The following is a 15,309-nucleotide window of genomic DNA, read 5'->3' as shown; positions in this document are numbered from 1 at the left end:
TACGTTCTAAACATTCGGGAGAAAAAATCCTGTTGATTGCAACAAAAACAACGTGATTAATAGAGAATTAGCTATAATATGAGAGGTGATCGTTGGCAGGGATGGAAAACCAATAGTGACACCACAGCAGACAGACGTCCCAGTGTGGCCCAGTGTGTAAGTGGCCTCGGTAAACTGGGAAAAAACCGACGCTGGTGTGAGGCGGGAGAATGAAGTGGCCCTCAGCTCGTTAGTCTCTGTGCCAGCACGGTGACACACTGGCACACAGGACCATTCACACTCACCGTCCCCTATTCACATGGCCTGGACCAATATGAAAAGAGACCCCCCCCCCCCCCGCCCAGTCGGGGTTCCTCAAACAGAAAGAAGAAGAAAGAAAACGCACAATTCAGAAGTGTGTGTGTGACCGAAACTTCTTACACTGGGATTGTTTACATTGATTTACACCGACTGAGAAAAGAACCAGGCAACGAACAGAGCGATTTCATTGGTCGACTGCAAACTGTGTAAATAAAGATGGACGACGCGTCTCCACTAGAAAACAAAACCAAAGACTCGGGATAGCGCTGCAGCCATCTTGTGCTCCTCATTTTGTCTGCTGTGCTGTGTATGTGTGTGTGTGTGTGTGTGGGGGGGGGGGGTGATTCACTGTGTTGATTTGATATTATTTTGACATTACTACGTCCTCCTCGTTTAAACCTTATCTCGCCTCATCATCTGTTATAAAAGACTAAAAACACGTGAGTTGTCAGAGGGAACATTTGGCTTTGTTGAGGAGATTCAATTCAGGGGCCCCCGAACACACTCACACACACACACACACAGACACACACCCACACCCACACATGGGGCCCCCTGCCTGTTTCTTTCTCCGAGGCGATGAGCTCATTCCCAGACCACGGAGCTGCATCACCCGGCGCTCGTGCACGGTCGACTCAGAGCCGTCTGGACTCAGAACCTACCCCCCCCCCCCCCCCCCCCCCCGAGCTGTGACTAACCAAACGCTGAATCGGTCAAACACGACGTGACAGAGACACCGATGGAAGCGAGCAGCTTTTATGTAAGACTCTAAATGTCCACGTTGTGTCCATGGCTGAGAATTATACCGACAGGTTTTAGAGTTAAATAAAAAGTTCTTTGTTGTGCCTCTGCACCGGCATCACTGATTGGTCGGAGGCCTCATGTTTCAGGTTGTGTGTCCGTCCCAGTCTAGTGAACAGGACATCTAATGATCGTCTTGTAGGGATTCCTTCAGATTTGGTACAAACGTTCACTTGGTCTCAAGGACCTGATAGCGATGACATTTTTTAAATCCACAAAGTCACTGATTCGGTTTGGGTGGTCAAAGGTCAAACGTTAAAGGTCGAGGTCCCCGTGACCTCAAATAGCTTCTTCAACATATCTCAATCTGACTTCTTCACGTTTTGACCAGTTTGTTGGACTCAAAGATTTGATCAGATGTCAGAGGTCAGAGGTCGAAGACTCACAGTGACATGATATGAATCTGGAAAACAGAAATGACAGAGACTGATCCTGCTCTGGTTAATGCAGGCAGACGACCACAGGGCTGTAATTGTACTCTTGTTTTACCCACTAGTACGAGACTATGAGAATGGTGTCTCTGAGAAAGCTCTTGAATGTACTGAGAGGCTACAAGACAATTGTGCAATGTGCTCCGAGCGAACACATGACCCGCTGTGGGCTGTGAACTATGCTGCTGTGCTGAGGAGGTCTGAGGAATGCAGGACGGATCCGAGTGGTCTCGCTCTGCAGGATCCGATCTGACAGAATCTGTGACGCTGCTGACGGAGGGATTGTGGTCTCGGCTTTCAGCTCGGTGACGTTTACACAACAATAATACAGCAATAGTGAAAAATGCACACATGCACAGTGTGTGTATCTGCTGCACTCAGACTGGTGATGAAAGTATTTACCGTCTCAAAGACCGGAGCTGTCAGGACACGCAGAAGAGGAGCAAGGCGTGTGGGTGGAGTCACAGCTTCATACTTCAGAACCAGCCAAGCTACACAACACTGACACGTAGGGTCTGTTCAACGTGAAGTAGAGCTGAGGAGGAAGGTCGACTTTTAACCGGTTTCTATTTGTGGAAATATGGAAATGAAAAAATAGAAATTCCGAGTTGATAACGATACTTAAAGAACGATTGTACATGAAGATGGAGGATAGTTCACCAGAGGCCTCCTGGTGGCTGGCTGCTGTAGAGGTCGTGGGTCCTGCCTCCTCCATGTTAGCAGACAAAGACCAAACTGAAAGTCAAGGTTCACATATAATTCAGGCTCAAACTTCTGAGAACCGAACACAATTGGTTTCTCAGGAAAAAGAAAAGGAAGCAACATTTAGAACTTGGCATGGTCTGCACAATATGAGGTAGTGTTGAAACTTCCTCATAGCACAACCAAATAAGGTAAAGGAGGGGTTCTGAACAACTGACACGACCCGACCACAGACGCCCATTTGACAAGATTTGATTTTTTCGTTGTTTGTGACCGTAAGTGTAACGAGCAAAAGAATCAAACAATCAGTCCGTTTTTATTTATGGATGAAAATAGAGTGAAAACACATGATTCCTCTTTCTGCCAGGGGTCCTGGACCCCTCAGGCCCCCCTGGGGGGCCCCGGGGGTCCAGGGCCCCACTAGGAGAACCCCTGAAATAAAGAACAAGGAATTTGTTCTCTACGCTCAAGACTGAAATGAAGTTATTTACCATATTAGTGTGGCTCCTGCCAACTGTCACCTGTTTAAACTAGCCTGAACACCCACACGCACACACACACACACACACACTAACTTAAGCTTAAACTACACTCCTCACAGCTTACTTAAAGCCACAGTGAGATACTCCAGAGCTCCATCATTACACAACCTGCTGTTAGTCCCCAGAGATCAGTGCAGCCGTCCAGACGCCTGTCACTCAACCTGCTGCAGCCATGTTTGATCATTCAGACAAACCCCATGTGAGTGCAGTAACACAATCACACACACACACACTGACACACACTGATGGTGGAGCTGGGAGCCATCGACCGACCTCCAGACCAGCGGCCGTCACAAGAGGCTTACTCCCCGTGGATTAAGTCATTAGGGAAGTGTTCTACTGTCACACCCTCATCTTCAGTGAGGAAGACTGACTGATCTCAGGGCAGTGATGTCGGTGAAACGTCTGATTGGATGTTACAGAGCAGCAGGAAATTCACCAGTTTATAAGAAGTGACTTAGTAATAAAATGACTTTGAGACCTTTAATGAGTGACTCATTCATTTATTGAGGTCAGACCACACCGTGAGGAGCTAATTGAGACGCTGAACGACCGGTGGACTTTGTTTTTCTCGCCCACAGGCTCAGGGCGGGGGTTACAGCCGGATCCATGGAAACCCTCTGGAGTCCCTGAGTCCCTCTGGGCTCTGAGTCCGAATGCACAAGAGGCCTGAATGACCTCATCCTGCTCTGACAGAGAAAAGAGATCTGAGAAAATCAAATACACGCCTGGGTCATGACGCTCCTCTTCTTGGAAGTTTCAAAGGATGAGGAGAAATATGAGAAGAGGAAGTTTTTGGTTTCATTATTATGAATAAGCAGAATAAACTAAACTTGAAACAGGGTTTAAGTGGAAGCTTTATGAATATTTAAAACTGCTGTCAATGCTTCATTTCTACTAAACGTCTTGTGTAAATAAAGTTGGGAAATTGTTTATTCAGAGTTGGATTTAATTCCGAGGAAATTCTGTCTAGGTCCGTCACTGAGTTAATCAGTGAATCAGTGTTGGAGATCAGTGATAGCGAATCGGAGCAAAACCTCACAGGTCAAAGGTCACCAACGTCTAACACCATGAGAAGCCCTGCTGTTGATTGACTTCACTACAGGAAGCAGATGTTTTATTCATCTCCTCGCTCGCACAATCGCAAACGTGTGACCGAGCCCTGATTGTGCATTCACACCGAGCCGTCTGCTCCTCCTCATGCACCCAGACGTCCGCTCTGGCTTCTCCTGCAGATTGATCTCTTTGGTGAAAGTTAAAGATTAAAGTCGAGCATTAATAGGAGCAGAGAACCGGCTGTTGGTCACAAGCTGAGGTGCAGGAGGAGATGTGCACCTTCTTTATCCGACATGTTTAAATTGAATATTGGAAAGTTTGTAGTTCTTAATCTAGATGAAGAATCAGTTTTAAATGCTTAAGGAGGTCGTGTTTAAACCCCTTCACGTGTTTATAGGATTTCCACGAAACCTGGAGGAGTGATGAAGTTTTTCAACATTTGAACTTTTTCAAAAAGAATAATTCTTGCAGCTTGATGGAATTTAATGAGAACTAAGCTCAGAGAGTGATTCTGGGTTAAATTGATTTATCTCTTTTTAAAAACACACTAGATAAGATCTCTGTACTTTGTGTAGAATTGATAACATCTTCAAGGTCAACTGAAGAATCCTGGGACCAGCATGGACACAACCAAACCTTAGAAACGTTTTAATGACATCTTTTCACCACACAGCTTTCACTGGTGGTTTTGTAAGTTTCAGAGACACACAAAAAAAACCACAAGACGCAAGTTTTGTAAAAGAAAAAACATCAAATTTTATTTTGAAATGATTTTGTGCCAGTTTTCTTTTTTTTTCTTGCATTATTTTTTGAAAATCTCTTCCACCAATATCCTAGACAACACTGCTCTTAAAAATGAAAACAAAGAGGTCGAACCCTTAAGAGAAGAAAAAATTCATCTCAAAATAAAACAAAATAAAAAAGTCCTAATTTTGCAGGGGGGAATTGGGGGGGGGGGGGTAAATTAATAAAAAGGGATGCTACAACCGAGAAGCGTCTCCTCCTGGGTTCAGATGACAAGCCCAGGCTCGTGCACTGATGACCGAGTGCCAATCAAAGTCCCGACAGCCAATCACAGTGCAGTGTCCACAGACTCCCATGATGCCCCTCTCTCCATGGGAGACTAAGGCAGTCAAACACAGTAGGTTACAGTATATCATGGACACCGATCAGATGAGACACCAGAGGAAAAGATCTCCGCTCTGCTGAGGGATCAGAGTCTCGTCTACGGATTCTGATCCAGCTCTGGATAAATTCTAACATCAACTACTTCCTACAGAAACTGGAGGAGAGAGTGAACAGTACAGACACAGTAAGACACAGGTGGACCGCTGATAAAAGAGATTCACAGAACAACGCTTGAGGATGAAAACGGGAGGATGAATCAGAGTCAGCCTCGACCTGGAGGATGGAACTCAAACTGCACAAGAGGCTAAATGTGAACTTGATGAGCTGAGAACCAGCTGGAGATCTTTTCCTCCGGGCGGTTCAGTGTATCACGACTAAGAGCATGTTCTTGATGCAGCCACTTCATGGATGAAGTCACTTCCCATCCAGTTAAGTTACGAACAGTCTACGACATGTTCCACGATCACAGTACGGCGCGTTGAAGGGAAACGAGCTGATCACATCCTCTGTCCATGAAAACTCAGACGGGCCGAGGCCTCGATGTTACTTCACTCTGCTCGGCTGAGATGAGGATGAGTGTGAGATGATGATGCACAGTAGATAAACATGAGCTGACTGGGGAGAGGGCGGCGGGCGGGACAGGAGACGACCTGCTGGGACGCTTGCATCAAGCCGGGATGAGAACTATCACACAGTGTGTGTGTGCAGAAACAGGGTGAAAGACAACACACAAGCCAAAAGGTCTACAGGTCATTAATCATTATATGATCCGATTGGTTCAATTGGTCCAAAATACAAACGTAAAACTGATAATTTATAATTTTACTGTGGGTCACCTGTGGGACTACTTTTTGCTCCTCTGGGAAGATTAAGAAACAATCATCGTCCTGGAGGCCCTGCTTGTTTTATGACTCTTTTTGTGTCTCACAGCTTCACAGACAGATGGAAGCAAGTATGTTCATGCACTCACTTTAAAGTCAAGTGAAGTTTGAGGGGCACCAATAACATCTCTGCACATACACATGAGAAAGCTGCTGCAGAGAGATTCTGAAGAAGCTGTGAAATGAGTTTTGGGACACGCCCACCGGCTCGGCGTCGTGTTTGCATCGGCTCATTTGCCAGACGCCACTTTGAAAGTTAAATGTTTGTGCTTGGCGCGTGCTTTTCTTATTTCAGCAGGCGACTCCTTCCTGCCACGCCCTCTCCCCAAGAGGTAGCAGCCCTGCCCCAACTCTCCCCCACCCCCACTTATTCCAACCCCACCAAAACCCTACCCCACCCCGACCCCCTTTCCCCTCCATACCCCCCCACCCCGACCCGACCCTTCCAGTGGAATGTGGCACTTCTCTACTCGGCCTGAGCATCGTAGTTTGCTCCGCCGGCCTTCTTCAGCTCCGTGCGGATGTAGTCCTCGTCCAGCTCCCTCAGGTCACTGATCATGAACTCCTTAGCAAAGTTCTGCAGAAACAAAACAGGAGCCGAAGTGAAGAAGAGGACGAGCAGAGGATGAATTTATCTGACACCAAACAACACAACATGGGTTCACAGCGACGGCTGGTAAGAACAACACACAGAGGCTGAGAGTCGGAGCTGGGATGAAAAGATCCTGATGTTCACCACCAACTCCTCCTCAAGGCCGAGACTCGGTTTATTGAATCCAAAACACATCGATGACTAGTAGAGAGACTAAGTTCCACCGGTTTGAACCACATGCGAGACACAAGGAACTTCCTCTGTTCACCCATTCAGACCTGATGCAACATGTGTGCACCTTTAAGACCAGATGTTTGTGAGCCTGTCCCTCGAGACCTGGTCGGGACACGAGCGTCTCAGCCACCATGTTGTTTTAAAGGAATGTGACTGATGAAATACATCGTGATTCAAAGAAATACTTGCAAGAAAGGTGCAATGCATCATGGGAAAGGTTTTCCTGTAGTTCTCAGCCTGTTTTAGAGGATGGCTGGTAATCTCAGTGATGAGACGAGGCTCCTGTTGACCAAGACTCAGGAGGAGACAAATCTTTATTTCATGTCTCCATCTGCTTCAGAGGCTCAGATAAGAAGGGTTAGAAGACGTCTGTGCTCGTGTCCCGACCAGGTCTCAGGTCAGATGTGATTCATCGCCTTCTGTCTTAATGGGTTAAACAAAAGTGGATTTGGATCCAAACTAAATGCTCTTGAGATCGTGAGCTCAGATCATTGGGATAAAGCCTCCTTTGTTCTGGTATTATTGTGCCCACCAGTGTGTATAAATCATTGACACACTTCTCCCACTCGATGCAGCGTTGTGTTGCCACGTTGCCTCTGAACCAGCCAGAGGCTCGTTCCATCACTCGCTCATGATGACAACACTGTGGTTCCTCCTCCTCTCACACACTCACTCACACACACACACACACAGTCACTGACCTGCACGATGTCTTTCACCAGAGTCTTGTCGGTGCTGATCTTGGCGCGCTGCAGCCCGCTGATGTTCTCTCCGATCCAGGTGATGAGGCAGAACTTGGCTCGTTTGCTCATGGCGTCGCCCGTTGTGATCCGGATGAAGCCGAACATACGAGCGTCATCTGAGGGAGGAGACCAGGAAACTGAATATACAGGTTTCATCACATCCCAGCACCACCAGGGACTGAAACCCACTGTGACCCAGTCTCTGAGCTGTCATGTGATGTGAGCTCCTTCTGGGTTTTTACAGTAAAAAGCTGCAGATTCCATCTTTGGAGAAAAACCTTTTTTCAAGCTTTTCAAAGGGTTGTTTGAGGGTGAAGTCCTGGTTTAGGGTTAGAATCTGGTTAGGCATTATGCCCATGATTGTCCTCATATGTGTGTGTCTGTGTGTGTGTGTGTGTGTGTGCGTGCCCAGGGCAGATAAAGAGAAGGAGATGAAATGTAGGTCTTAGTGCTCAGCTTTCTGCCTTAGCAGAGCGTGTGTCCCTGTTTGATGATCTTTGTGGGGACCGTCCCCGTGAGGACGTTTAAAGGGTTAAACTCAGATTAGAGGTGTGTGTGTGGGGGGGGGGGGGGGGTGTGAGGCAGCTACTCTGGGGTTTAGTTTGGGGTTAGGGGCTAAAGAATGAATTATGTCCTCACAACGATGGGAGCACAAACCCGGGTGTGAGGCATAAGGAGGTATTCAGGTCAATGGACAGAGTCTTTTGTCCCAGTGGACACGCCTGTCCCTGTCAGGGTGGTCCACTGCACAGGCCACTGGAAATAAAGTGTGAACACGCTCAACCAGGAAGACGAGGAAACACAAAACACGTCTGCGACTCATCGTCCAGCATCTACTTCACGTTGTGAGAGACCGGCTGGGACGTGTGCAGCCGGTGGGTCGAGAACACATGAAGACAGAGCCGGACAATTAAACGTTCACATCAATCTCCTGCTGTGTTATGAAGACCTGGAAAATAAACTGAATTAAAGTGGAATTTGGTGTAAATTAGACTCAAGATAAGTTCGATATTAATAAACCTGTAATAAGCAGGTAAAGAACTCTTTGCAGTCAGTCTGTGGACGGTGGACACGTCTTCTTCTATGTCCTCAGATAAACTACAGCCCTGATCAGGAAGTGTTCAACTTCACCACCAGACTCATATGACCATTTGTGTTTCACCACATTGGACTGAAAGAGACATTCACCAGTGTCGTGTCAACAACATTCAGAATCACATCCTCTTTAGCAATATGTCTATGAAGTAAAAGCACAACGCTTGTGTCATTGGGGCGATGCTTTACACTTTAGAGCTTTTATTTAGGAAAGTTGTGAACCTGGTTCAGAATATTAAGATAAGATAAGATAATCCATTATTAGTACAAAAGTCCTTTGGAGACACAACCTAAAGTTGCCCTTGTCCTCTAGACCCACAACAGTCGCGCAAAATCCATCAAAGCACATTTATTTGATTTAGTCGCAGCCTTAACTAAAGCCAACTGGTCCAATTCATGATGGTGATATGATAAAAAAATCATTTCATAAAAACTCCTTCAACAATTGAAGCTGAGACAGGTTATGAGTCAAGTTCCTGTTTAAAGGTTTGTTGATTCTACTAAGTTGTATTAGGAGTTGTTCTGTTGTCTCTGATGTGCCTGTCGATAAAGGTTTTCCTGGCAGAGACTCAGATGAGACGAGCCGCTCAGTCACAGGAGCAGCCACCATAGAGTGTTATCAGGGCCGGCACAAAGGATATCATTCACTTCAACACCTTCCTGGAGCAACACACACACACACACACACACACACACACACACACACACACACACACACACACACACACACACACACACACACACACACACACACACACACACACACACACACACACACACACACACACACACACACACACACACACACACACACACACACACACACACACACACACACACACACACACACACACACACACACACACACACTTCCCTCTTCTCTGCTGCAGAGTAAACTGCACTGAATCTACGATGACACAGCAAAAAGAAAAGCACTGAAAGGGACTTTCTGCTGAAGTGACTCTCTGAGCAGACCAAAGGTCGGCAGGTGACACGGCGACTTCCTGTTGACCCTGACTTCCTGTTGACCGTGCACCAGCCCACGCCGAGTCCCTCTGAGACACGTCCTCGAAACTCGAGCCGTCTCCTGTGGTCTGGGATGTTTTGATCTGACTGCGAGCGCCGGGTGGTGAGGTCGGCCGACTCGCTGGATTCTCAAAGGATGAATCACACTGATTTGGGCGACGCCCACCTTTCCTCACAACTAACACTTACACCTAAATACCTTTTCATTGGTAAAGATATCCTATGATGTGATCTTTCCTCTACTGCCAGCACAGAAACAAGATCGTCAGCTGTATCCGACAAATGTCACTCGACCGGTTTCCAATCAATATCGGAGCCGGTTCCTGCTCCCCAGAGGATGGGCGGCTTCCACACTCACTCCGGTCTTTATGTCTCCGTCAGGACGAAACGTCCACTTTGGACAGAAGAACATCCATTTACAGCTTATGTTCCTTCACTTGAAGATTCAGATTACTGGGTGTCATGTGCATAGCAGCCTCTAGGGGTTGCTGCTCTAGCCCTCGACTTTCATGCCCGTTGTTATAATGAAGCAAACACAGGACTAAGATGGACTAAGGACGTTTCCGAGCTAAAGCTCTGAAGCAGCTTCACGTGTTTGTTCCATAGCTTCGTTTGATCTGTTTTGGTTTCACGTTGTAATTTAGGGACTAAAGAAGTTTGTCTGACAGAAGTACTTCCTATCGGCATCACCTACGTGGGCGGAGTCTACCTATACATGACTCTGATTGGTTCGTAGTCTGGCAAGTGTCTGACGTTGGCGTGTTTTCAATTAATAAAGAGCTTAGAAAGAAAGTACTGGGATATCATTATAGTTTTATAGTTTTAAAGTTTTGTCCCCATCCATCCAGTGGATTGTAAACTATGTCATGTGACTGCATGTCTGGCATTCCCTATTTCCTACAAGAGCTGGAAGCAGTTGTCCAATCACAACGAGTGGACCAGCTGGCCAATCAGAGCAGACTAGGCTTTGTCTTAAAGAGACAGGAGCTAAGACCAAGTGTTAGAGACAGAGGCCGAACAGAGGAGCTGCAGCGATAGTCATAACTCATAACTAACATTATCAACCTGAAGATGAACAGAATGTGTCTCCTTGAAATGTTAACATTCCAAAGCAGCTGTTCTCTACTGCAGACGATCAATCTGCCTCAGCTCCTCCCACACTCTGAGTTCTGCAGAGTTACAACTGCAACACTAAATAAGGAAAACAAGTCGACAGACCGAGAGATGTCGGATGTGTGCGTGTGTGTGTCATCTCTGAACAGGAACTGATTTCAGGTTTACGCAGCCTCCCTGCTGTTGTAAAGTGAAAGATGAGCTATTTCAACACAGGAATGTGAGTTTTATCAGAGAAACAAAAAGTGGAGCCCTGAGGGGGCAAGCTTTAGAGGCATCCAGAGCCAGAAACAGCCACACCCATCGTCTGAGCAGATGCTTCACTGCAGACGACACAGACAACCTTACATCAGATTGTTTAAACCCACACAGACACACTATCTGACCAATAACACCTCACAGCTGATTACACAGCTGTACACCACACGCCTCTTTGTCAGGATGCTGGTTTCAGATTCAGGCGGGAGATATTTAACTGGCACGAACTGGTTGGAGAACAACGACTAAAGTTTAGAGTTTCCACTTGTCCCGTCACTCTGGTGGAGCTGTGCCTCGGTACAGGAGAGCTGGACCTTTACTGCGTCACCTCATGAAAAGCGTGCGCAGGATATTGTAGCAGAGATTATGTAATGCAACACATAGTGTTCGGTGCTTTGACAGCATAGTCCCACGGCTCAAGGCCAATGGGTAAGAGAGCAGAGAGTCTTAAAAGATTAGTGTCCTGGCAAGTGGAGCTGTGGTATATCGGCTGTTTAACCTCCCCAGAGCAGCCTCAGTGACAGACAGCTGGGGGGGGGTCGACTAGTGTGACCCACGTTAGAATGAAAACCTGCTGTTTACCTGTGCACATCCTCTTGAAGTCCTCATAGTCGGTGCCTTGTCCTGCAGGTACGATCCTGGGGCCCTCGTACTTGAACGCAGCCCTGCACAAAGACGCAGACACATTATCACACCAGACAAACCGACCCCGGATCTGTTGATTCGCAGCGACGACATTCAAAAAAACGTCAAGGCCATTTTTTCTTCTGCAAAATGGAGCAATGCACAAAAAGCCTGGGACGCCCACGTGGTGTGAGTCTAACGTTATCCTCTGAATACAGGACAAAGGAAATTACTTGTGCCCCGCTGGGCCTGGTGGCTGAGCGGAGTGTGGCCGCTGAACGGTCTGATTCCCGGGCCCCGCACCGGGGCCTGCGACGCCCCGCGTCATTCACCTGCTGCTGTTAGAAGCACAGAAAACACGCAACGCTGTGTTTCACGCAATAAGTGGGAAACAACGGGAAACTGCCCCATGTAGCGCGTATCCGTGAAGGGCATATTGAACTTCGCTTACATTTCCAGCAATTTAAGAGTTCTACGCCCAAGTACAAAAGAACACGAATTATAATACGCAATTTATTAAATAGTATATATCATCAGGAGTCTGTCTGTCATTCGGCGCATTTTGCTTCATTTGAACTGCGCGCATTTGATTCAAATATCACATTTTATCCGAACACTTCCTCTTTCCGCAGCCTTCTCCCCGCACCAGGCAGCGCAGCAGCAGGGCGGGGACGCGCTGTGTGAATTCACATATTAAAAAGAAATGAAAAAGAAAAACAGGTTGTTTAATGTGTTGTATCACCGCCGAACCGAAGCACGTCTGCTCACTCCTCCGGGGAGGTTCTGGTTTCTATGTGCGACACGTTTGATTTATCAGATTTACGCTTCTAACTAGAATGGCCGCATTCCTCGAGGGAGTCTGGCAGAGGCGCACTCACCAGCTGGTGTCCGTGTTGTCGTCCCGCACCTCGTTGTAAGCTTCTCTACAAGCCTCCTTATCGATCTGCGTGGCCATGGCGGCGGCTGAAGTCTGCGGTGCTGTGCGGTGCTGTGCGGCGGTGGACCGGGCGGGAGGAGGGTGGTGGCTCGGCGGGGATGTGGCTGTGAACCGGGCGGGAGGAGGGTGGAGGCTCTGCGGTGATGGAGCAGCGAACTTCTCCGGCTGAGGCCGAACTACCGGTGATGCGGTTACACAACAGGCGTCTGTCCCCAGCACTGAGAGCTCTGGAGCCGGGTGGACTCAGCGGAATGAGGCGGCTCCTCTTCCAGCAGCTCGGGTCATTTCCTGGAAGATGGTGGGCGGTGGTGATGCGGCTCGGTCAGGGAGGAGAAGAAGAAGAAGAAGAAGAAGAAGAAGTGATGAGGAAGAAGAAGAAGAAGAAGTAAAGTCCTGACGACCATCAACAGCACCAGGTTGTCGAGGCAACCGAACGTGCACGCACAGCTTCCGGTAGGAACTGTCACAATAAGACGAACAGCCAGGTGGATGCATGTGTTTGATAAATAATAGATTATTAGAATAAAAGATTATTTATTTACATTCTTGTCATATTTGATTTTCACATTCACAGAGAGAACTTTTCATTTAACGCTTTTTTGAATTATATCCAATACAGAGTCATCCACATAGTAACAGAATGGTTTGATCACTTGTTTCATAAAGACTGGTTTGTTAATATTTAGTTGATTTTATCTATATCCACTTACTATTACACTCAAAAAGCAAGAAAAAGAGGGAATGACAGAAATGCAGAGAACCGAATTCAAAATAACTTTATTTGATCCTGGAGAGCCAAGTGACGTCAGTGCACTGGACAGTTAAATACAGATCTGACATTATGAAGTGAGAGTTGTGTATATGACTGTTAAAGGACAGTGAACAGGATGTGAAAACTGAATGTAGGAACATAGATGACTCAAGTGATTGAATGCATTGAGGTAAGTTATACAGACATTAATTATATACAGTTAGGGTGAATGAAGAATATACATACAACCCCAGATAGAAGCAGATAAATCAATCTTAAGCTGATGAGCAAGTATAAGAATCTACTGTAGAAACTGTGTGTGAATAGGTTTAGTTGCTTGAGAGTCTGTGTGTGTGTGTGTGGGGGGGGGGGGGGGTTAAGGACATATCAGTTCTGTACGAGGAAGAGGAAAGAAGAGACATGAGAATATGAAAAACATCTCAAAATTGAATCCTTAATATAAATAAATATGATATTTTTGAGGAGGCAATGTGATTTCTGAGTGTGTTCCTGAATTTTGTTATCAAATGTCAACAGTGATCTTTGTGTGTAGATTGTTTCGTTCTCTCGGGAAAATAAAGGTTGATTCAACCTTTAGCCGAAATGTTTTTACTTTAATACACATTTAACAACGTAATAATAATCTACTAGCAGAGGTTCATATATTATGAGACAGAAAATGTCAAATACATGGCTCATCTTTTTTCTCAGTGACAGTTTTGAAACTGTTTTAATCTGAAGGCACAATAACCACTTCCAGTTTTTTCTTGCGCTCAATTGTTGAACTTGACCAAAGCTCTGCAGAGGAATCAAACAGTTTCATTTTCACTCATCACGTTTGTTACTGATGATCAATAAGAAACTTTAATAAAATACCAACTGACACTTTCACTGTGTTTATATTTTAACATGAAGTCCATTCTTCATCATGTAAATACGACTGTACAATTCAATACAAGACAAACTGTACAACTACAAAACACAGACTACAATATATGTATGTAGGCTGGGGAGATTAAGATTGAGATATGTTTATTCATACCAAACACATGCACAGACATGCACAACACACCCATGCAATGGCAGGCAAATTCAACCTCTGCATTTAACCCATCTGTGTGCAGGACACACAGAGCAGTGAGCGACCATGTACGGCGCTCGGGGAGCAGATGTTGGGGGAGTAAGGTGCCTTGCTCAGGGGCACTAGACAGGGTAGGGAGACTCTTGGATATTTGGACAGATCAATCCAGGTTCGTCTTTTGTTGTCTCTCCGTGGAGTTGAACCAGAGACGAACCAGAGACCTTCTCTGCCCATAGTCCAAGTTTCTGCCACTAGACCACCGCCTCTCCGGTCAGACAGTATAGAGGTCAAAGGTCACATCATCATTCTGAGTCCTGAGGCCGCAGCTTGTCCATCACTGCATCATCCCGCCCCCTGCTGGTCAACAATTAACTCACAGCCTCACCCATCTTACTGTCATATTTATTACATATTTATTGATCATTTATTCATGATGTTTGTCTGAAATGTGAGAAGCTGACAGGTTGTTTCTTATGAGTCTGTCTGAGACTCAAGAGCCGAGTCGAGAACTTCAATCCATCAGACTAAGTTTAAACTCATTTCTTTAGACGCACAATAAAACTCTGTGAAAACATGGAAAGATTCACAACTGTTTGTGACCAAATTATCACAAACATCAACATCTAACAACGAAACATCATGGAGCAAGTGGAAGTAGATGTGAAAAATATCAGTCTGAATATATCTGTGATTACTTTAATGTATATTTTATAATATGATTAACTTTGAAGATTGTTTAATATATATATATATATATATATATATATGTTTTAATTGTGGATTTTTTGGACGAGTTCTGCTTTACAAAATAACAATAATGATAATAGTACCTTCTACTACTACTACTACTACTACTACTATTGTTTTAATATATATATATATATATACAGATATATTCAGAACTGTGTCCTTGTTATTTTTACATTTACAGTCATATTCTAAAGAAACATAATGATAGTAAAAATCTCTTAAAACGTTTGAGGACATTTCCAGTCTTGAATGTGCTCTGGTCCG

The 15,309-nt window shown here is 45.7% G+C and overlaps 1 protein-coding gene across 1 annotated transcript; it reads right to left on the bottom strand.

Annotated features, from left to right (window-relative positions):
- Positions 1–6,282: 6,282 nt before the first annotated feature.
- cotl1 (coactosin-like F-actin binding protein 1) lies at positions 6,283–12,865 on the bottom strand. The gene is made up of 4 exons (XM_062390833.1): positions 12,405–12,865; positions 11,485–11,567; positions 7,369–7,526; positions 6,283–6,418 (listed from the first exon to the last, which is right to left on the bottom strand). The coding sequence occupies exons 1-4, from the start codon at positions 12,479–12,481 to the stop codon at positions 6,308–6,310; spliced, it is 429 nt and encodes a 142-aa protein (XP_062246817.1). The 5' UTR covers positions 12,482–12,865; the 3' UTR covers positions 6,283–6,307.
- Positions 12,866–15,309: the final 2,444 nt, after the last annotated feature.

The sequence above is a fragment of the Platichthys flesus genome, chromosome 6 (genome assembly GCF_949316205.1).
Source record: "Platichthys flesus chromosome 6, fPlaFle2.1, whole genome shotgun sequence".
Classification (NCBI taxonomy): domain Eukaryota; kingdom Metazoa; phylum Chordata; class Actinopteri; order Pleuronectiformes; family Pleuronectidae; genus Platichthys; species Platichthys flesus.
The sequence above is the reverse complement of the archived record's forward strand: the minus strand, read 5'-3'. Positions and strand labels throughout refer to the sequence as shown.

Bases quoted from the DNA above. Each gene is read 5' to 3' on its own strand.
- cotl1 (XM_062390833.1), bottom strand. From the start codon at position 12,481: ATGGCCACGCAGATCGATAAGGAGGCTTGTAGAGAAGCTTACAACGAG. The intron at 11,568-12,404 runs GTGAGTGCGCCT...GTCTTTGTGCAG, and splicing joins GACAACACGGACACCAGCTG to GGCTGCGTTCAAGTACGAGG. The intron at 7,527-11,484 runs GTAAACAGCAGG...CTCCTCCCTCAG, and splicing joins CTTCAAGAGGATGTGCACAG to ATGACGCTCGTATGTTCGGC.